The following is a 23,836-nucleotide window of genomic DNA, read 5'->3' on the forward strand; positions in this document are numbered from 1 at the left end:
GTCTGTGCTCTCTCTCCTTTTAGCATATGGATTTGAATGATAAAACTCAGGTTATCAGGTTTGGTGGCAAGAACCTTTACTCACTGAGCCATCCCATTGGAGATAAGTCTTGCTGTGAAGGTCTGATTGGTCTGGAATGTGCTTTGTAGATCAAATTGGATTGGAACATATAACAATCCTTATCTCTGTCAGTTGGATTATGGATATTCATCATCCTATCCAGCCAAGGGTTAAATTGTGTTGTTAGATAAATGCAGGCATTTGTCACTTGCCTAAAATAGAACTTGATGCCTTTACAAAGATAGAGGATGGGAAATAGAGAATGAAACCAAGACATTAGTCAAGATTAAGAAATTAGGTGTTCATGCTCCTGGTCACCCAGAACCAGTAGTATGCTGTGAATCCAAGGATAAAACCAGATCAGAAATTTAGTACTACCCCATCTTGTGGACTCTGAGTTGTTTTGCCTCCTGGTTAATATAAGATTAATTATAATTTTATAAATTTAATTAATGCTGTAGGTGATCATTATGTTTTTCTAGGGGTATACAGTGAATTCCTCAGTTCTTTTAGGAAAGAAAACTCCCTCACAGAAATGTCTATTAAATGAAAGATGAAATATACCTGGTATAATCTCTTTATTCCTATATAGTGATGAATTCATTGAGTAGAATATGGCCAACTATTTTTAAAAAGTTATTTTATGTATATGGGTGTTTTGCCTGCATTATGTCTGTACCACTTTCATGCTTGGTGTCCTCAGAGGCCAGAAGAGGGCATTGGATTTCCTGGAACTAGAGTTACAGATGGTTGTGAGTCACCATGTAGGTGCTTGGAACTGAACTTGGGTTCCCTAGAAGAGCAACCAATGCTCTTAAACTTCTGAGCTATCTTGTTAGCCCTGTAAATCCTTTTGTTGTTGTTTCCAGTCAGGGTTCCTTTTAACTCAGACTGTCCTCGAGCTAACTATGTAGAAGGATGACCCTCCACTTACCCTAGGTCCTGAAATTACAGGTGTGTCCAGTTTTACGTGGTGCTAGGGATTGAACCAGGACCAGGCAGATACCCTGCCAGCTGAGCTCTAGCCTCAGCTGCATGTTTAAGGCTTATTGAGTGAGCACATTAAGGGAGACTCCTTTTAAGAAAATGCTACTGTTTGTCTTTTTTTTTTTTTTTAATCCATATGAAAGTCCCCTTTGATGCAGGGTCTCCTGGAGCCCTGACTAGCTTGGAACTTGCTATATAAACAAGGCTGGCCTTTGACCCACAGAGATCTGCTTGCCTGTGTCTCCTGAATTGTGGGATTAAATGTGTGCACTCTCTGGTCTTTTTTTTGTTTGTTTATTATGTATAGTGTTCTGCCTGCATGTCCACCTGCATGCCTGAAGAGAGCACCAGATCTCATTACAGATGGTTGTGAGCCACCATGTGGTTGCTGGGAATTGAACTCAGGACCTCTGGAAGAGCAGCCAGTGCTTTCAACCTCTGAGCCATCCTTCCAGCCCACTCTCTCATCTTTTTAAATGAGAGCAGTACCTGGGACTGGAGACCTGTCATGAATGAGATTTACATCAATCACTTGGTGGCTAGCAGGTGGCTGTCACTTGATGTAGATGCAGGATTTTGTTTGTTATAATTGCTGAGGGACTGAAGAGATAGCTCTGTAGTTGAGTGTGCTATGCCACTTTTGCAGAGGACTGTAGTTTTGGGCCTGCCTAACATCCACATTGGGTGGTTCATAACGGCCTGTAACTCCAGGCTCCAGGCTCTGACACTCTCTGTGGTCTCCAGGGTACTGTGAATGTCTACAAACCTACATGCAGATGCACACATACACATAACTAAAAGAAAATTAGACTGGAGCGGTGGTGCAATATTTTACTCTTTGGCTTTTTGATGGGCCCATCACCCAACTCCCAAATAAATCGCACAGAGGCTTAATCTTACTCAAGCTGGCCTTAGTTTGGCTTGTTTCTTGCCAGCTTTACTTAAATTATACAGACTACCTTTTGCCTCTGGGTTTTTTCCTTTTCTTCTGTATATTTTACTTTCACTCTTACTCCTTGCCTGGCTGGGTAGCTGGCCCCTGACATCCTCCTCACCTTGTTTTCTCCTTGCTCCCCTTCTTCCTCATTTCTCTAATTGTACTCTCTGCTTGCCAGCCTTGCCTATCCTTGCTCCTGCCTTGCTATTGGCCAGTCAGGTGTTTTAGACAGGCAAAGAATCACAGCTTCACAGAGTTAAACAAATGGCCGCATAAACAAAAAGAACACACCTTAAAATAATAATCTCCAGCAGTGCTTGTCTTTGAATCCCAGCACTCAGGAGGCAGAGGCAGGCAGATCTGAGTATACATCTTGGTTTATACCTAACCAGAGCTCCATGATCAGATCTTGTTTCCCCCTCAGTGTGTCTCTCTTCTTGGTCTTTTACCTCTCAACCCTCCTGAGACAAGTCCTGGGTCTCCTTATATATGCTAGGTAAAGCAGTATCAGTGAGCTATGTGTCGTTTCCCAGTTTTTCTGAAATTTTAAATTCAATGTATTGCTTTGGAAACTATTAATATAGAAAATATCTCCTGAGTATAATTTTCTGTTTACCCGCTTTTTAAGAACCTTACTATTGGAGAAATAAAGAGTTTTGTGAGACATTCTCATATAGGCCTTGATTTGTATTTTGTTTGTTTTTCGAGACAGGGTTTCTCTGTGTAACAGCCCTGACTGTTCTAGAAATCAATTTGTAGACCAGGCTGGCCTCAAACTCACTGAGATCCACCTGCCTCTGCCTCCTAAGTGCTGGAATTAAAGGCGTGCACCACCACCGACCGGCCTTGTAATTGTATTTTGATTTTCACATAATCAAATGAAGCAGACTCTTCATATTAGAATATTGATGGTATGTATCACTCTTACTGCTGAGCCATTGATAAACTTTTTTTTCCTTGTGCATTACTTTTTTTTTTCTTGTGCATTGGTATTTAGCCTGCACGAGGGTGTCAGGTACCCTGGAACTGTGAACTGCCTTTGTGGGTGCTGGGAATTGAACCTGGGTCCTCTGCAAGAACAGCCAGTGCTCTTAATTGCTGAGCCATCTCTTCAGCCTCATCATAAACCATTTTCAAATCATGTGCGTGGGATACTGGAGAGATGGTTCAGTGGTTACATGCTCTTACTATTCTACAGAGGGTCCTGGTTTGGTTCCCAGCACCCACATTAGGCAGCTCAAAGTGACCTGTAACTACATCTTCAGGGTAATCCATACCTTCGGCCTTGATACAAATTCATGCAGGCATACACACATACTTCTACATAAAAATAACCTTTCTAAAAAGTGTTCACAGAACTGAAGGTACACTTAACATGTAAAAGACTTTGTGTTTTCAATCTGTAGCAGCAGCAGCACCCCCCCTCACACACAAAAAGAGGGATGAGGGTATAGCTCATTGGCAGGGTACTTGTCTAGCACTTACGACATTTATGTCACACCAGTCTGCTAAATGTAAAACTCCAAACTCAGTGTGGTTGTGCATACACTATTACACATAGTGCTGTCAAACTTTGCTGTGGTTGTGTTAGATCGGCCTTCAGTTGTCACAAATGTGTGAATTGATAGGGCTATGTCAGCAATTACCTGTAGGACAGCTTTAGAGAAAAAAATTTGATGAAACTGAGTGTGGTGGCTAAATACCTGTAGTTCTAGCATTCAGGATGATGCTAAAGCTGACAGTTCAAGGCCAGTTTGGGCTCCAGTGTGATGTCTTTTTTTTTTTTTTTTTTTTTTTTTTAATGTTTGAGCTGGATGCGGTGGCATGTGTGTTTAATCCTAGCACTGGGAGGCAGAGACTGGCTAATCTTGGCGCTTGAGGCCATCCTGGTTTACATAGTGAGTTCCAGGATATCCAGAGCTACATAGTGAAACCCTATCTCAAACAAAGTTTGACCGTGTCTGCTGCTTTATCAGTACCTGTCCTACACACGGCACTTGGAGTAAGGATGGAGAAAATTAGCTTCAGTCTGACTTGAAGGCACACTCCTGTAATTCAGTATTTACAAAGATTGAGTTTGAGGATTTGTAGTGGGGTGGTGGTGATAAGGGGGGGCTTAAATAAGGAGGTTGATAGTGTGTCTTTGTTTCGTAGTATTTGGGGGGGGTCATACTTTGGTATTGATTTTGTGGGGTTTTCTTGTTTGGTTTTTTTTTTTTTTGTAGCCTTGGATATTGACTCTGGAAACTAAACAGTTAAAGCATCATGATTTCAGAGGAAACTAGCTCTCATGAATGAAGGCAAACTTTGGCAGTAGGCCAGAATAATGGGGAGGGGGTGGTTAGGGTGGGAAAAACAACTGACTTTTCTACCACAAACGACTTCTTAAAATTAAGAGAAAATCCCATGTCCTGAGGTTATAAACCGGCTACAACTGGCTTCCCCCGCTAGGCATCATGGGTAAAAGTAAGCATCCCTCTGTTTCTTTTGTTTAATATAACAGTACGCCATGTGATTGGCAGAGCATTGTACCGGATTGGAGACCAGGTTTGTGCAGGACTCGCATGGGCTGCTTTGCATGGGGCCACCTTGGAGAGCTTCTCTTACTGTAGGAAAGACACAATAGGAAAGAGAATGACAGACCCCACACACTCCAGGAGGGGAGGAAATGTGCAGTCTAAACCCATCTTTCCTTCTCTTCCTTCTATGTTTATATGTCCCTTTTTGTCTTCAGTTTTCTTGGCAGCTAGGGGAGAGAGTAGAGATTATATAAGTACCTTAACTGTCCGCCCCCACCACACCTTTTTCTTTATTTAAAAGTAGAAACTCAGTTGTTTTGAGTTCTTCACAACAGTTTCCTCACTGTGAGATTTCTGGTGGAATTGAAGTAATAAAACACTGTTGCTTTTTAAAATCTGTTATGGAATAATTTTTTCTCATACAAATATCTTTTCTGTTTGGATTCCCTTCCCTTCTGCTTTATCTGTTTGCTGTAATGGTAAGGGTTTTGGCTCAAGTACAGAGGATGATGCCATAAGCAGAATGATGTTAAGGTTCATTTTCTCTGGAGCCTCCTGCCTCCCTCCTTAACCTCTTTCCTTCTCCTCCCCCCTCTTTCCCCCTTCATTTTAAAAAATGTCTTTTGTCTGCAGCAGGATGGTTCTAGCTCCCCTTACCCTGCTACTCCCCCTTACATGTTAACTCCAACCCTGCTCTGTGAATGGAATCAACCAGCTGACTGAGTGCTGGCATCATGCCAGGGGGTTGTGAGAAGAAATGAGAATGTGCGCGCTCTCGTGTGTGTAAGCATATACAGAACACAAAGGGAAAGGCCTGCAGTCTAGGAAATCACAGATTCTTACATAAGGAAGTCTACGTCATCTCTGCTTGCTTGTGCTCTGGGCAAAGAAATGAAGGAGTCTTAGGGCATAGAAGGATATCTTTTTGACACACATGCACACATATTTTTCTTTGCTATCTTAAAACAGCAGGTATTTGTGTTGCAGCAAATGAGAATGCACTGCTTTGTACGGATAGTAATAACCATATATTCATGGGCTCGTGAGTCAGGGCTGGGCAGTGGTGGTACATGCTTTTAATCCCAGCACTCAGGAGGCAGAGACAGGAGGATCTCTGTGAGTTCAAAGCCACCAGCTTGGTCTATAAAGCAAGTTCTAGGACAACCAGAGCTGTTACACAGAGAAACTCTGTCTTGAAAAACTAAACTAAAAACCAAAGAAAAAGGGAGAAGTGTGAGGCAGTTTGTTTTGGATCTTTTTCTGCTTTCATTCAGAGGTGTTTTTACTTGAGAAGGGCATAACTAGAAGAGAACTTAGCACTAGAGATTGAACAGGTATAATTTGTTCAGGTACTTTTGAGGAATTGGTACTGTTTCTAAAAGATTCCATAGGTTTCTGGAGGTGTGGGTGAAAGGGATTGCACATAACCTAGAAGTAAAAAAGCCAGGTAATAAAGCCATTAATATCTCTAATGTATTCTTTTGAATTTTTAAAAATTTGTATTGAATATGGTGTTTTTGCTAGCTGCTGTAGGATTCTATACAAGGAAATACACTGTGTCGAAGTAAAGATAAGTTTGATAATTGTCCTAAGCATCTAAACACTTCAGTGTTCCAACTTTGAAATTTATTTGGAGTGATTATATCTTTTACTGACTGTAAGATCTATATTCATTTAAAAATTATAGTTCTATCATTTAATTCACTGCTCTTTTGCTTACATTCTGTGTATTTGCTTCTTAGATGTGGTATGGATGAAGTAGCTTTGATTTGGAAATGAGAAAGTATGTTAGCCAAAAGGTTATACTATTTACAGTTGGTTTTTCTGTGAGTTTATGATTGTTCCTATCTGATTTTTCAGAATAATGGCACTGATATACAAGGATTGGGAGACCTTTTAGAGTGGGAAGAAATTTAAACTGATATATCCTATAATAAGGGTTTATTAGATTTCTGTGGAGTGCCTTAATTAAGTGGGCACTCATATCTTTTTGTTAAAAAAATACACTTTTTCTGCTTTGAGTCAAGGTCTCATCACTCTATAGCCTAGGCTAATATCAAAATCACTTATGCTTCCCACACTGGCCTTGAACTTGTGATCCTTTTGCTTCTGTCTTTCAAGTATTGGGATTACAGGTACGTACTACTGGGTCTGGTTTTACAAATCTCTGTTCTTGCACAGATTTAAATGTCTGTCTTTGGTGTCTTAAGTTTTGACAAAGACTTCTTTTGTTAGTAATATGAAGTTGTAGGTAATGTTGTGCTTTTTAGCACCTAACCCATTTTGTTTTCTGTTAGTATTGGAGATCAAACAGGGCTTTGTGCATGGTAGGTAAGAACTCTACCACTGAGTTACATGCCTAGTCTGAGGTTAAACTTTTAGGATTTTAGCACAGGACTGACTAGAATGGCTGGCCTGCTCATTCCCTAAGCTGTCCAGTTAGTTTTACTCGCACCCTAATTTGCTAGAGTTCAGTCTTCCAAGTTCCATCGTCTCATATGTGTGGAGGTCAGAAGACAACTCAGAGGACTTAGCTCTCTCTTCGGGTTCCTGGGGATCAAACTCAGGTCTTCAGTCAGAACAGCAAGCATGTTTATCCACTGAGCCGTCTCTTTGGCCTGTAGATAGCTACTTTTTTTTTCTTTTTCTTTCCCTCCCTCCTTCTTCTGTTTTGGTTAAGCTTCTCAGTTTGGTATCAGGCTAATACTGGCTTCAAAGAATGGTTTCTTTTCTCTTTGATTGAACAGTTTGAGAATTACTAGTGTTGACTCTTCTTTACAGGTCTAGTAGATGCCCAGCCTGGTGGCAAATCTTGAATCCCAGCATTCAGGAGGCAGAGGCAGGCAGAATCTCTGACTCTGAGGTGATCCTGGTCTACAAAGTGAGTTCCAGGCCAGCCAGGGCTACACAGAGAAACCCTGTCTTGAAAAACCAAGCCAAACAAAATTTCTGTTTGATTCTTTTTCTGACTTGCTGTATTAGTTTAGCTATAGCCTACAAACTGAATCTATTTGTGGGCCTCCTGGTGCTGGGAATTGAGTCTAGGGTCTTTTGTATACCAGGTGCACAAGTACAGAGCCACGTCTCTAGTCTGGACTGTGGGGGGTTCCTTGATGTTTACCTTTTTTTAGATTTATTTTACTATATGTGTATGAATGTTTTGCCTGCATGCATGTATATGTACCAGGATGCCCTGGAACTGGGCTTAAGGGATGGTTGTAAACCGTCATGTGGATGCTGAGAATTGAACTGGGGTCCTCTGCAAGAGCAGCCACTGCTCTTAACTGATGATCCATCTCTCCAACTGCCACTGCTTCTACACACACCTTTAAGGTAGATCTCATGTGTTCTTTAACTCCTGATAATCCTGCTTATGCCTCCAAGATGTTTAGACAAAAAATATATGTGTGTATGCCTGTTGTAATTTTTAAAAGATTTGTTTAATTTTATATGTATGAATGTTTTGCCTCCATGTTTGTATTTGCACCACATTTGTGCCTCATGCCTGTGGAGGTCAGAAGAGGATGCCAGATTTCATGGAACTAGAGTTAAGACAGATAGATGGAAACCACCATGTAGATGGGAACCAAACCTGAGTCCTCTTCAAGAGCAGCAAGTGCTCTTAACCACTGAACCATCTCTCCAGCCCCCTTTATTGCTTTTGTGTGTTTGTGTATGGTATGTTTACGTGTATGAACCATGGCATTGGTGTGGAGGTCACAGGACAACTTTGTAGACTGACTTCTTTCCTTTCCTTTCCTTTCCTTTCCTTTCCTTTCCTTTCCTTTCCTTTCTTTCTTTCTTTCTTTCTTTCTTTCTTTCTTTCTTTCTTTCTTTCTTTCTTTTTTCTTTCTTTTTTTTTTTTTGATGGATTCTGGAGATTGAACACAGGCTGTTGTCAGGCTTGTGTATTCCTGTCTCTGGAATGGAGCTTAAGAATTTGTGTACCCCAAAAGTTTGGGAAGGTGGTGGAAAGAGTGGGGTGGCACAGATTCCCCCACTACCAGTAGTAGGAGTTCACGTTCCAGGGCTTATTAGCCTGTGCATGTGTGTTTGTGTGGGTGTGAGAGAGCGAGAACGAGAGAGCACAGCTGTTCTGCAGAACAGGCACTTGAGGTAAGTGGAATTGTAGAACTGGGAGAATTTTTCCAAAGGTATATTCACATAAGAACCATATTTTTTCCCTTAGATTTTATGGAGTTTTAGTGGGGAGTTTAGTTTTTTTTCTTTTATTTTGTTGTTGTTTAGTATTGAAGTAGAGGAGTGGTATACATGTGGAGGTCATAGGACAGCATTCTGAATTTTCTTCTACCATGTGAGCCCTGGGAAGCACCAAGGTAGTCCCAAGAAACTTTTACCCACTGAACCATCTTGTTGGCTCAGGAAGTTAAATATTGGCAGTGAGCAACAGTATTATTAAGAAATTGGGAGAATACATATTTTTTTATTGTTATTTATTTTTATTTTATTTTTTGGTTTTTTCAAGACAGGGTTTCTCTGTAGCTTTGGAGCCTGTTCTGGAACTTGCCCTTTAGACCAGGCTGGCCTTGAACTCAGAGATCCACCTGTCTATGCCTCCTGAGTGCTAGAATTAAAGGCATGTGCCACCACTGTCTGGCTAGAATACACATTTTATTAGGATTATGTTTTATCAGGTGGTGTTTATGTGGAAGACAGTAAGGGGTGGTAGGGCCAAGGGTGGTAGTATATGCCACCCTGCAGGAGTGGCGCTGCCTACAGAAGATTGAGATAGACAAGTTTGGTTAGCAGAGTAAAATGGAGCCTAGGCAATAAGTTATAATGAAACTATTAAAAACTTTGAAAAAGGGCCTAGAGCGGAGCAGGAGAAAAAAAATTTAAACAAAAATATCTCAAGAGAAGTCTTAGTTTTATTAAATTGAAACAACAAGGAAAGTCACTGAGAATCTATTCTGTCTTTGTGGTCTTGAGGTTCTTTCTGGTAGTGCTCTGCATAATTATTTTCTCCCTTAAGTCATAGTCTCCCAAAAGCCATTTAGGGGTCTGGAGAGACTGCTCAGCAGTTAAGAGCATGTACTGTCCTTCCAGAGGGCTTGAGTTCACTTCCTAGCACCCACACAAGTGTCCTACAGCAGCCTCCTGTAGCTCCAGCTGATGCCCTCTTGTGGCTTCCATGGGCACCTTCATTCATGGGCACATACCCCCACATAGACACAGGCATATATGTGCATATAATTAAAAATAAAAACCATCTGTGGGCTCTTAATACCTTGGTCTTAGTTGCCCCAAATATGAGTGATCCAAACTCAGTTCAACCAAATACATTTAGTGGGGGAAAAAAAGAGGGGTTGGAGTGGGGAGTAGGGTTTTTATGAAAAAGGAACCATTATTTTCTGTGTGCTTCAGTTTAAATAGGACCATTGATAAATAGTCTGTGTAAGAACCTAAGACAGATTGATTCTAAAACAGCTTCTTATATGTCTACTTAATTTTGGAGAAGTACTGTTTGTCTCAGAAGAGAGTTAATTAAATTCTACTTCTCTTTAGAATTAGCACTTAGGGTTGATGATACCTTATAGCTCTGGTGATATTTGTAGCAGTCTGCCAATATCTTCCATACTTTCTTTTTAATAATTTATTTTTATTTAGTGTGCATTGGTGTGTATGTTTGTGTGAGGAGGTTGGGTCCCCGAAACTGGAATTGCAGACAGTTGTGAGCTGCCATGTGGGTGCTAGGAGTTGAGCCAGGGCCCTCTGGAAGAGTAATCAGTGTTCTTAACTGCTGAGCCATCTCTCCAGCCCCTATCTTTTATACTTGTGCCAGGTTTTTTTTTTTTTTTTTTTTTTTTGATTTGCCAAGTCTCTTTTTCCTTTCTTTTCTCCCTTCTATTGTGCCAAGCATCAAAACCAAGGTACCAGATGTATATGTACACCATCACTGAACTACAGTCTCTGCCTACCAAGTTTATTTTCACCTTGGTTGATATCTGTCTTAGTCACTGTTCTATTGCTGTGAAGAGACACCATGACCACAGCAGCTTATAAAGGAAAGCATTGAATTTGTTCTGGCTTACAGTTCAGAGGGTTAGTCCATTGTCAGAAGGGCCGGGAGCACGGAGCATGTAGGCAGACATGGTGCTGGAGAAGTAGCTGGGCATTTCTACATCCAGATCTGCAGGCTTGGCTGGGTTTCTGAAATCTGAATGCCAACCCCATTGACATTCTTCTTCCAACAAGGACACACCTCCTAATCCTTTCAAATAGTCTCATTTCCTGGTGACCAAGTATTCAACTCTGTGAGCCTATGGGGCCATTCTTAATTCAAATCACCAAAATATCATTGCTAAGTAATGGTATTGTGTTGTGTTTTTGAGACATGACTTGTTCTGGAACTCAGTTATGTAATCTAGGCAGGTCAAGAACTTAACAGCAATCCTCTTGCCTTACCTGCCCCAGTTCTGGGTTTGTTACAGGCATGAGCCACTATGCCCAGCTCCTTGCCAATTATAATATAAGCAGCACTTGGGGCTTATGTCCTTTATATTACTGTCTTGAACAGAGACCAGGGTAATTTCTTCTGTTAACTTGTTGAGTAAATCTTTTCTTAATGAGAAACAGTAGCGCTCATAGACTCACACTTGGTACCATGCTTTTCTCAGGGGATTGCCAATATTTCACTCTGACAATTGCTAAGTTCCAGAGATTACTACTTCTAGGATGGTATAGAAGCAACCTCTAAAGTCATCTCATTAAAACAGTACATTTAGAGATAATTTCATTCCTTATAGACTCTGAAATGAAACTTGTTCTTTCTCTAGTTTGCTTTCTATTAGGGGCTTTTATAGCCCCATTTGAGGAATTTGTTCTGCAGTTTTGTTTGTGTATGTTTAAGCTCCTTTAGGGAAATGAAATGGAGAGATTATATTCCTGGGAAGCACATACTTAATTGCTGGGATTAGTTAAGCTTGGAAGGAGCTCACTATCTGGTCTGCATTAGGGTAGGTGGGAAATGGTGCAGGATGGAATCATTGTTCTGTAGTCTTTGCCAGGACATGAAAAATACATTGTTTCTGCTTTGGTAGAAAACATGGTCTTTCATTTAATTGAAATGTTTTGTTTTGTGATCTCTCTCTCTCTCTCTCTCTGTCTCGCTCTGTTTCTCTCTCTCTCTCTCTCTCTCTCTCTCTCTCTCTCTCTGTAGTGTGTGTGTGTGTGTGTGTGCTTGTGCACACTAGGAGTCAATTATAGGTTTTGCACATACTAGCAAGTGCTCTACAGCTGAACCACACCCAAGTTCTTTATGTGGAAGTTTGAAAGTAGAGGTCACAGATTTACATTATAATATCTAAAGACCAATTGAGACATATTATTTGTGTAATTATTATATTTATATCTTCAAAATATGTGAATTGGTCAGGTGTAAATTATACAGCCTTCAAATTCTAGCCCTTGTGAAGCAGAAGCTTCTAGAGTTTGTAGACCATTTGGGCTACAGAATGAGCTCCATACAGGCAGAGCATGGTGGCTCACCCCTTTATCCCAGCATTTGTGAGGCTGAGGCAGGCGTTTCTCTTTGAGTTCAAGTCTACATAGGGAGTTCCAGGCAGGCCAGAGCTACACTGATACCCTCTCTCAAGAAAAAGAGGAGTGATTTCCATGTCAGTTTGGGTGACATAGCAGTGAGACCCTATCTCAAAACAAAAACAGGTTGTTGGATAATAGCTCAGTCTGTAATAGCTCAGATCTGACTTCAGTCTCTAGGACTTGTGAAAAATGCTGGGCCTGGTAGTTCCCACTAGTAAGCCTAGCACTGGGAGAGAAGGACACAGATTCCTGGGACTTGCTGGCCAGCCAGCCTAGCCTACTTGGTGTTTCTCTGAAACTGTAAGCAAGACACCACAATTAAATCTTTTTCTTTATAAGAGTTGCCATGGTCAGACTGGTGTCTCTTCACAGCAATAAAAACCCTAAGACAATTGTTACTAAATTAAGAGAAGTGCTAGGTCCATTCTGTCTAGTACACATCTATCTAAAGCTGCTATTACTTGGGCCATGATTATTATTTAAATTTTTTAAAGATTTATTTATTTATTATGTATACAGCGTTCTGTCTACATATATACCTCCAGGGCAAAAGAGGGCACCAGATCTCATTACAGACGGTTATGAGCCACCATGTGGTTGCTGGGAATTGAACTCAGGACCTCTGGAAGAGCAGCCAGTGCTCTTAACCGATGAGCCTTCTCTCTGGCCCCTATTATTTAAAATTTTTAAAGTTGAGACTGGACAGTGAGGGCACAAGCCTTTAATCCCAGCACCCTAGAGGCAGAGACAAGGAGATCTTTGTGAGTTCAAGGCTAGCCTGTTCTACAGAACAAGTTCTAGAACAGCCAAGGCAGTTATACAGAGAAACCCTGTCACACACACAAAAAAACCCACTGTATGTTTGTGTGTTTGAGTGAGTATATGCCATTGTGTATGTTCAGGTGCCTGGAGGCCCAAAGAAGGTATTGGATCCTCTGGAGTTAAAGTCAGTTGTAAGCCACCAGCCTTCCCTGATGTGGGAAGTGAACTTGGGTCCTCTAACCACTGAGCCATTTATTCAACCCTAAATTTTTTTTATTAGCGTGTGTATGTGTGTGTGTGTACATACATACCTGTGGTTACCATAGCATATGGAGATCAGGTGATCATTTTGAGAGTTGCTTCTCTCCTTCTACTACATAGGTACTAAGGATTGAATTTCAGGTCATCAGGCTTTCCAGCAGATAGGTACCTTTACCCACTGAGCCATCTTGCTAGCCATTGTTGGTTTTAACTGTTTTTTTTTATTTTTTTGAGATGTTAATAAAATTGTATCATTTTCCTTTTTCCCTTTCTGCTCTATTTTGTTGTAAAGAATTTAGTTACATTTATTTTTCCATTTTGTGAGGAGGTTGTGTACATGCCTTTGTGCATGGGGTAAGGTCAGAAAAAACTTGAGAATTGTGTTTTGAGATAGGGTTTCTCTGTAGCTTTCTTTGACTGTGTGTGTGTGTGTGTGTGTGTGTGTGTGTGTGTGTGTGTGTGTAGACCAGGCTGACCTTGAATTCACAAAAGATCTGCCCACCTCTACCTCTTAGTACTGGAATCAAAGGTGTGTGCCACCACCTGATTGGTTCTTTTTTGTTATTATTATTACTGATTTTTTTAAGATTTATTTATTATGTATACAACATTTCTTCCCTGTATGCTTGCATGCCAGAAGAGGGCACCAGATCTCATTATAGGTGGCTGTGAGCCATCATGTGGTTGCTGGGAATTGAACTCAGGACCTCTGGAAGAGCAGTCAGTGCTCTTAACCTCTGAGCCATCTCTCCAGCCCCTATTATTACTGTTTTTATTTATTCTCTAGAGACAAGGGCTCACTGTGTGGGCCTAGCTGAGCTGGAACTTGCAGCAATCCTGCTTCTGCTTCCCAAATGCTGGGATGATAGGCACGTGTCACCATCACCTTTCTGAGTTCACTCTTGAGAACTTTTTAAAAACTTTATAATAATAACAAGAAGTTTGTTACAGTTCACTATTTTAGAGTCCAAGATTAATGATTTGGGGCTGGAGAGATAGTTCAGTTGCTTCAGAGAAGCACTGGCTTCTCTTTCAGAGGTCATGAGTTCAATATCCAGCAACCACATGGCAGCTCACAACCATCTATCGTAGGATCTGATGCAATCTTCGTACATGTCCGTATATATGCAGAGCACTCATACAGAAAAATATAAAGTTTAAATTTTTTTCTTTTTCTTTTCTTTCTTTTTTTTTTCTTTGATTTTTTTTTTGTTTTTTCAAGACAGGGTTTATCTGTGTAACAGTCCTGGCTGGCCTGGAACTTGGATTTGTAGATAGACCAGACTGGCCTTGAACTCCCAAATTCTGGGATTAAAGGCCTGAGCCACTGCTCAACCCAAGTTTAAAAAATATTTTTAAAAATACATTTAAAGACTCCATCTAGTGACAGTCTGTTTGTTGGCCTCTTGATCGAAATTTAGGTAGGGCTTCACATAGTGGGAAAGGGGAATAGGCTGGTAGTGGAGTGGGAGGAGGACAGAGAGAGGGAATGGATATGAGGGAACCACTGAGATTGAGGGTGTGTGTGTATGTGAGACTTTTCTAAGGTTTAAATGATTACTTTTTCCTCTATTACAACCACTTCCCAGCATATTTTCCCAAAGATTACAGTTTTCAACTCTCCAGCATTATTAGTCTGATTATGAGAGTAAATTTGGGGAATGTATGGTCTATAATGTACATTGCTGTCTTCATGTATTATATCTATAGCAAGTAAGACTGAAGTTTTTACTGTCAAAGCAGAATGTAGAAAAGCGCACTCCCATTAGCATGAGTGTCCATTGCTTGAGAGTTGAAACCCATTTCCAGCCTTGCTATGGGAGAGGAAGGACAGTGTTGTGGTTGTTAGAAGCACATGTAGACTCTACTTGTCACTCTCATTCGTTGTGTGCTCTTAGGGAGGCTTTTTTGTGGATTTTTTGGTCACAGTTTCACACAATGAAAATAACCTGAATTCCATAGGAATGTGAGAATGAAATGATTTTTGTGTGTGTGCTTCTTAGCCCATTCTAGCATTTGTTCAAATACTGATCCCTTCTATCTTCCTCGTCCTTATTTCCTTAGTCACATACCTTTTATTTTTCTTCCTGCTTAGTGTACTTTTTTGCATCTGACTGTGGTAACATGTCACTTGGAATGCACATTGTTGGAGAAGTCTTTCTTTTGTGCGTACTTAGGAGAAAGTGATTCCCAGCAGCAGACTGAAAAATTCTCCATGCTTTTTCTCACCTATTGCTCATTATTAGTGTTGAGGTATGAAATATGAAGAATTTCTTGTTTTCCTTTTATTCAAAATAATATTTAGCTGGACGTAGTGTTACTTAGAAGACTGAGACAGAATTACAATTTCGAGGCCATCCTGAGAGAGACTTTTTACTTTTATACAGTTCAGTTTCTTCTCTGTGTCTTTTGTGAAAGTTAAATAATTAAACTAGTAATTATTTGGAGAAGCTAGACATTGTGATATACCCCTGTAACCCCAGCACTTAGAAGAGGCTGAAGTGTAAGAATGGAGAATTCAAAATTAGTTTGGATTATATTGGAAGTTCTAGGTCAATCTGGGCTGCATAGAGAGACCTCTGTTATGTCCAAATCCGTGGGTCCCCACAAAAGCCAACAAAGGAGTCCCATATGTAAAAGCAAAGAGCCTTTATTTTAACCAAGTTTGCAAACTCGGTCTCTCTGCATTTCCAACATTGGAATATCCAGAGAACCCCGAGTTCAATTAGAATTGGGTTTTTATAGTAGTAAAGGTGGGGTTGAGGGGTCTCTGAGGGTTCAGGACCCTTGATTGGCTGACATTTTTTAAGGGGTGTCCTGGTGAAGTGCTGGCAGGTGTTTCTATCTACAGTGCTTGGAATGCCAGGAATTTCCTTTGAATGGTCTGCTCTTGGGTAGGGGTCAGGTAATCTTGGCCTACCAGGCATTGTCTCAGGGTAAATTATTGAGACTCTAGACTCCATTGTCCACGGCCAGAGTCCCAGGTGATAATGGTTGGAGAAAGTAAAGAACTTCCTTTCTGCCCAGACTTAGATTATCATGGCTGGCACTCACACCTCCACTCCATCCTCAAAAAAACCAAAACAACAACAAAAAACAAAAACAAGTGGGGGCTGGAGAAATGCCTCAGCAGTTAAAAGCACTTGCTGCTCTCCACTACAGGACTGAACATGTGAGCATCAGAAGTTACAATAGGGGGGCTGGAGAGATGGCTCAGAGGTTAAGAGCACTGGCTGCTCTTCCGGAGGTCCTGAGTTCAATTCCCAGCAACCACATGGTGGCTCACAACCATCTGTACTGAGATCTGGTGCCCTCTTCTGGCGTGCAGGCATACATCGAGGCAGAATGTTGTATACATAATAAATAAATAAATCTTTAAAAATAGAAAAAAAAAAAAAAGAAGAAGTTACAATAGGCTTAGGTGTTTCTGCAGCATTGCCTGTGATGTACTCTGCACCTTCCCTGCAGTCTTGGTTCTGAGCAACGTGAAACACCATGGCTGTTACTGCAAGGAACCCCAGTGAGCACTGGCCAAAACATCTGAGTTCTGAATAGAGACTGTTGTGTATTAAGACACAGTGTTTTTACTACAGTACAGTTTCCTACTCTTCTTACAGAAAACGAAGACTTGTTTTTTGTTTGTTTTTGTTGTTTGAAAAAGGGTTTCTGTCTGAAACCGTCTTGGCTGTCCTGGAACTCACTGTGTAGACCAGGCTGGCCTCTAACTCATAGATCCACCTGCCTCTGCCTCCCAAGTGCTGGGATTAAAGGCGTGCACCACCATTGCCGAGCTGAAAACGAAGACTTTTATAGTATTTTCTTACCATCATTCCTCAACATACAAGCTTCATACTAGTGTATCTTTACTTTGTTTTTTTTTTTTTGTTTGTTTGTTTTTTTTTTTGTTTTTTTTTTTTTTTTTTCTTTTTGAGACAGGGTCTCACTATTTAGCTCTGGCTGTCCTGGAACTCATTATGTAGACCAGGGTGGCCTAGAACTCTGAGATCCACCTGCCTCTTCAGACTAGTTTATTTTGTGTTACAATGTTTTATTTTATTGATTGATTTAAGCCATGGGTTTCTGTAGGTCAGGCTGACTTTGAATTCCCTATGTAGTCAAAGCTGTTATTGAATTCCTTATTCTCTTGTCTTTACCTCTAGGGAACTGAGATTATAGACAGGGACCACCAAACCCTGCCCAGAATCATCTGTCTATCTGTATGTTTTTATTGAGATAGGGTCTCAATGTGTAGCTTTGATTGACCTGAACTTGCTGTGTAGACTATGCTGACCCAAAACAGAGACCCGCCTGATTCTGTCTACTGAGTTCTGCAGTTAAAGCTGGTTATCATGACTAACCTGGAATTTTTTTTAAACATTTGTTTTGTTTGCTTACGTCATTTGGATCAAAAATTGTTAAGGGGGCCTTGCAGAGGACTTAGGTTCATTTGCCAGCACCCACATGACATCTGTACCTCCAGTTTCAGAGTGGCTTCCATGAGCACTGGGTGCATACTCAATGCACATAAATATATACAGGCACTCACACACACATATATAAAATAAATCTTTTTGTTTTGTTTTGTTTTGTTTTTTTGTTGTTGTTTTTGAGACAGTGTTTCTCTGTGTAGCCCTAGTTATCCTGGAACTTACTTTGTAGAACAGGTTGGCCTATCTCTGCCTCTCAAGTGCTGGAATTAAAAGTGTGTGCCACCATATCTGGTAAGAAATCATTTTTAGAAATCAAGTGAACTTTGCTGTGTGATGGTCGCGCACTCCTGCAGAGGCAGGTGGATCTCTGATTTTTAGAGATCCTGTTAAAGGATCTGTTGCAAATTCCAGGCCAGCTTCTGGGACCCTACCTCAAAACAAACAAACAAAACCAAACAACAACAACAACTACAAAAACCCGGGAGGGGCATGTGACATGCAACTGTGGTGTGACCAGGTAGGCTAGAAATGCTAACCGAGGCCATGCTTGTGACCTTTGAAGCCAGGACCTAACAGAGAATAATGAGAGCACTGGACATGTGCTGGAGAAACTGAAAGAACCGCAAGTGCAAAACATAGAGATGGACGGGGTGGTGGTGGGGCACGCCTTTAATCCCAGCACTAGGGAGGCAGAGGCAGGCGGATCTCTGTGAGTTTGAGGCCAGCCTGGTCTATAAGAGCTAGTTCTTACAGGACAGCCAGTGCTGTTACATAGAGAAACTCTGTCTTGAAACCTCCTACCCCCCTCCCAAGAAAAAGAGTCAGAGAAGTCAAAGAAGTAGTTTTGTGTTTTTGCCATTAAATAGTTGAAGTTCTCAGTCTGAGTTAGGATGAGAAGTGGTATACAGATGCATCGTCTCTTAACTTTTTAATGGTTCAAAAAACAGTTTTTATACATTAAGTAAAACAATGTGTAGTCAGCAAAAATCAAGCTTAAGTTTTTGAATTTTGGTCTTTATTGATGACTAGCAACATGGTAATCCTGGTAGTTACTGAAGAATGGCAGCAAGCCCCAGCTCCCAGACAGACAGTAAGATCAGGGAAGACAGCTGATAGTTAGCAACATAATACAATATAAAGTAAGGTAATTAGGTGGGTTAAATGCAATTCTGCCCTGTGATTTTGATTTTTGTTTGTTTGGGGTTTTTTTCGGGGGGGGGGTGTTTTTGTTTTTGTTTTTGTTTTTTTTTTTTTGAGACAGGAATTCTCTGTAACAGCTCTGGTTGTTCTGGAACTTGCTTTGTAGACCAGGCTAGCCTCGAACTCAGAGAGATCTGCCTGCTTCTGACTCCCCTGGGATTAAACACCAACAACAACCAGCCAGTTGATTCTTTTCTTGTTTGTTTGTTTTTCAAAACAGGATGCAGTGGCATTTCACTTGTATTTTAATAAATAGAGCTTGTCTGAAGATCAGAGAGTGAAACAGCCCCACTGGTCAGCCTCACAGACCAGGCAGTGATAACAGACACCTTCAATCCTAATAGCAACGCTAGTTGCCATAGAAGCCGGACAGTGTTTATTCCCAGTGGTGCACACCTTTAATCCCAGCCCTAGAGAGGATTTTAAAACAGGAGGCGGGTGCTGGAGAGATGGCTCAGTGGTTAAAAGCTTTTCCTGCTTTTCCAAAGGTCCTGAGTTCAATTCCCAGCAACCACGTGGTGGGCTCACAACCATCTGTAATGAGATTTGGTGCCCTCTTCTGGTCTGCGGGGATACATGCAGGCAGAATACATAAATACTGAATACATAATAAATAAATAAATCTATAAAAAAATATCAGGAGGAGACAGCTCTCAGTCTCATTCTGAGATTCCTGAGTAAGGTAGCTACTGGATGGTTTGATTTTCAGATCTCCAAGTTGAACCCCAATTTCTCTGAGTTTTTATTAATAATGCTTCAACAGACTTTCTCTGTATAGCCCTGGCTGTCTTAGAACTCGCTCTGATTTGTTTAAGATGAGGTCTCATTATGTAGCACAGGCTGGCCTGAACCACACTCAGGATGACATCAGTATGTGGGAATCTACATTCCTTGGCTCCTCAAACGCTGGGATTACAGGCATGTACTAATATGCTAAAAAATGTTTTTTTTTTCTACTCCCTAAACTGTGAACATGATGTGTAGGATATAGTTAACATTTATGGGTTGATTAGATGGGCAAGAGATATGAGCATGTGAAAATACATAGTACTAGGGAGATGTACTATTTGATTTTATTGGGAAGATGTACTGTATAATTCTCTCTCTCTCTTTCTGAGACAGGGTTTCACTGTGTATCTTTGACTGTCCTGGATCCAGACCAGGCTGACGTGGAACTCATAAAGAGCTGCCTGCTCCGGTGTCTGAATGCTGGGGTTAATGGCATGCACCACCACTACCTAGCCTGTATAATTTTTTTATTGCAGGATTGGGAGGTGTTATGTGACAACTTTTCCTGAGGAGATACAACACACACACACACACGTCTACTCATCCTGGATAGGGAGCCTATTGACAGACCAAAGTTCACCTTAGTGGGGTCACTTACAGGACGGAATATGGTGAGGTATTAGTTGTAGTGGTGATGGCTTGCAAAGCTGGAAGCCTGGAGCACAGTTCACAGCCTGCAGCCACTCAACAGGTTAGGTTGGAAGTGTCCCTTCTGGTGGCTCAATTGGCCTGAGCCTCTTCCAGGCAGCTCATCTGATTTTTTTTGTTTCTTCCAAGGCCAGTGGTTCTCAACTTGTGGGTTATGACCCCTTTGGGGGACAAACAGTCCTTTTGCAGGGGTCACTTAAGACTATCAAAAAACACAAGATATTTACATTATGATTCATAATAGTAAAATTACAGTTATGAAGAAGCAGTGGAATAATTTTATGATTGGGGTCACCACAAGATGAGGAACTATTAAAGGGTCACCGCATTAGGCAGGTTGAGAAACACTGTTCTGTGCAGTTCTTTTGGTCTCTGCTTCCAGGCAATTTTACTGGTCTGGATCAGCTCTCTGTAGCCTGTACTGTTTATATACTATGGAGAAAGGTGGAAAAGAGATTTTGGTGATACTAGTGGGGATATATAGGAAAAGTCATAAATCTTTTGAAGTTTTAAGATTTTGGAGGCTAAAGAGATGGTTCAGAGGTTAAGGGCACTGGCTATTCTTCCCAGAGGACCCAGGTTCAATCCTCAGCACCCACATGGCAGCTCACAACTGTCTGTGACTCTGGTTCCAGGGCATCTGACTTCTTCATACATATGCAAATAAAATAGTTATAGTTAAATAATTTCTTTAAAGTTTTAAGATTTTTTTTACCTAGATCTATGTAGAATTGAGGGTTTATAAAAAGGCTCATCTGTATAATGTTATTTGAATATACATTTTTGGGACTGACCATTTGGTATTGGATAACCATTTGGTGTACTCTTTTCAGGTTAAGACTATTTCTCTGACGCCGGGCGATGGTGGTGCACGCCTTTAATCCCGGCACTTGGGAGGCAGAGACAGGCGAATCTTTATAAGTTCAAGACCAGCCTGGTCTACAAGTGCTAGTTTTAGGACAGGCTCCAAAGCTACAGAGAAACCCTATCTTGAAGAAAAAAATTTCTCTGGTTCTCAGCATGCCTTAGTTCCCTATAGTTGTTTGTATTGGTTTGAGGCCTCCTGAACTTTCTTCAGTCCACTTAGCATATCTATTGTTACCCTTGTTCAGCTCTTGTTTAAGGTAGTCACGTTGGTGAGACTTTATGGACATAGCTTCAGACATTTCTAGGAACTACAATCTCATAGCAAAACTACATGTTTTTCTGTCTTTTCATTTGTTTTTTCCTGTCCCAATCCCTGAACCTTAGGTATGGGGATTGTGTTTTATATGGGCTCTGCATCTCTGCATTTTGATAGATTGTGGTTTTCTGAAATGGTTGCTGTCTATTGCAGGGAGAAATTTACTTGATGCAGGGTGAGGGCCATACTTATTTGTGGATAAAAGGTAATTATTTAGAATGTAGTTATGGATAAGGCTGATTTAGTAAAGTGGTTTAATCCCAGAACTTGGAAAGGGAGAGGCAGGCAGATCTCAGATCTCTGAATTCAAGGCCCCTTTGGTCTCCATAGTGAGTTCCAGGACTATGTAGAGAAACTCTCTCTCAAAAAAATAAAATAATAGAATACATATATAACATTTTTTGTTTGTTGGGGTAGGAGGGTATTGCATATGCCATAGCATTTATTTGGAGGACAGAAGGCAACTTTCAGGAACCAACTCTTTCCTTCTGCCATGTGGGCTCTAGGATTGAACTCAGGTCATCAGGTTTGGAGCAAGCACCGTTGCCTACTGAGCCTTCTTGCTGGCTTTAGTTGTTGTTGTTGTTGTTGTTTCAGTTTGTTTTTTAAAAATTTGTGTACATGTGTTTTGGCTACAAAGAGACCAGAGAGGGCTCTGGATTCCCTGGAACAGGAGTTTTATTGATGCTTGTAAGCTGCCATTGTGGGTTCTGGAAGCTGAACCCCAGTTTTTACAAGAGCACCAAGTGTTCTTAGTTATTTCTCCAGCCCCTGTTGTTTGTTAACAGGATATGATGCTATAGCTGGCCTGAAGTTCTAGATCCTCCTGATTCAGACTCCCAAGTGCTGGGATTATAGGCAAACTCTTATCTCCAGCATTAATGATTTTGTTTTTACTTTTAATTTTTGTTGTTTTGTTTTTTAAAACAACGTTTGTCTGTGTAGCCCTTGACTGTCTTAGAACTCTCTGTAGACCGTGCTGGCTTGGAACTCACAGAGATCTGCCTGCTGGGATTAAAGGCGTATACCACCACGTTTTTGTTTGTTTTTAAAGAACCATCTACATGGGTATAGTGTGGATTTCGTGTCCCTTTTATAATTAAAGGCCTTGGTGACTGCAGTGTATTTGAAGTTTATTTTCATTGCTAAAGTTACTGGAGAAATAATATAGATGTTGTAGGACAATAATAGCATTGGAAGTTAGCTCTGTTATCTGTAACTTTAAACATTTGTTATGTGAATTATTTTTTTGTAGCATGACTAACAAAAGCTCAATAGACAAAAATGGAGTTCAACCTAAAGGTTAGAAAAGCAAAGTAGCTAGCCACTGGCTCTTATCTCTAACTTAGTCTGAAATGGTGATCCTGCCTTTAGGAATCTCAGAATGAGACTGAGAGCTGTCTCCTCCCATTTTATAATCCTCTCTAGGGCTGGGATTAAAGGCATGCACCACAGAGATTAAAGGCATGCGTCTGGTTTCGAAGGCAACTAGTGTGGCTTTTAGTATTAAAGGTGTATGTTACCACTGCCTGGTCTGTAAGGCTAACCAGTGGGGCTGTTTCACTCTCTGATTTTCAGATAATCTTTATTTATTAAAATACAAATGAAATGCCACTACATTTTTATTATTAATATTTCACACCTGCTTTTTGGCTTGCATAAGGAACTTTATTCTGATTTTTCTTTGTGTTTTTTCCATAGAATGGATAGAATGACAGAAGATGCTCTTCGTCTGAATCTTTTGAAGAGGAGTTTGGACCCGGCAGATGAGCGAGATGATGTCCTGGCAAAACGCCTCAAAATGGAGGGTCATGAGGCCATGGAGCGTCTGAAAATGTTGGCCCTTCTCAAAAGGAAAGATTTGGCAAACCTTGAGGTGCCACATGAGCTACCTACCAAACAAGATGGCAGTGGTGTCAAGGGTTATGAAGAGAAACTCAATGGGAATCTCAGGCCTCATGGCGACAACAGGACTGCTGGAAGGCCAGGCAAAGAAAACATCAGTGATGAGCCTGTGGACATGAGCGCTAGACGGAGGTATGGCAGTAGCTGTCAGCTTGGGAGCGTGACATGATTCCAGTGAAGGGGGGGTGATCGTCATCCTAAAGCTGCCTGTCTTGTTTTTCCTGTTGTTTTGTAGCAGGGTCTCACACTATAGCCATGCTGGTCCTGAACTTTTGGCGGTCCTCTTGCCTCAGTATCTCAGTGTTGTGATTACTTATGTGAGCTACCACATGATGATGTCTTCTTGAAAGAAGATCTGTGTCCTCTGGCTTAAGTTGACCATGAATTCCTCTCATTTCCAGATGAAGCTAGGTAGCTCACATGGAGAGTCATAGTTCTTACCTAAGATAAGCTGATTATTTCTGGGGACCAGAAATGTGACAAAGTAATGAATGATATTTACTACTCAGTCATGAGAACTGGAGCTTAAATCTTAGGAGGATGGGGGGAATCTTTCGCCAGACATTGTGGTGCATGCCTTTAGTCCCAACAC

At 41.0% G+C, this 23,836-nt stretch overlaps 1 protein-coding gene across 4 annotated transcripts in view; it reads left to right on the forward strand.

The window, feature by feature from the left end:
- The window catches only part of Gatad2b (GATA zinc finger domain containing 2B), a 67,736-nt gene that overhangs the window by 25,319 nt on the left and 18,581 nt on the right, over positions 1 to 23,836 (forward strand). For all 4 annotated transcript variants that reach the window (XM_038311372.1, XM_038311373.1, XM_038311374.1 and 1 more), the window contains exon 2: positions 23,041 to 23,376. In XM_038311372.1, coding sequence (XP_038167300.1) covers positions 23,042 to 23,376 — 335 coding nt within the window. In that variant the 5' untranslated portion in view covers position 23,041. The remainder of the gene's footprint in view (positions 1 to 23,040; positions 23,377 to 23,836) is intronic.

Source organism: Arvicola amphibius, chromosome 14 (assembly GCF_903992535.2).
Source record: "Arvicola amphibius chromosome 14, mArvAmp1.2, whole genome shotgun sequence".
Classification (NCBI taxonomy): domain Eukaryota; kingdom Metazoa; phylum Chordata; class Mammalia; order Rodentia; family Cricetidae; genus Arvicola; species Arvicola amphibius.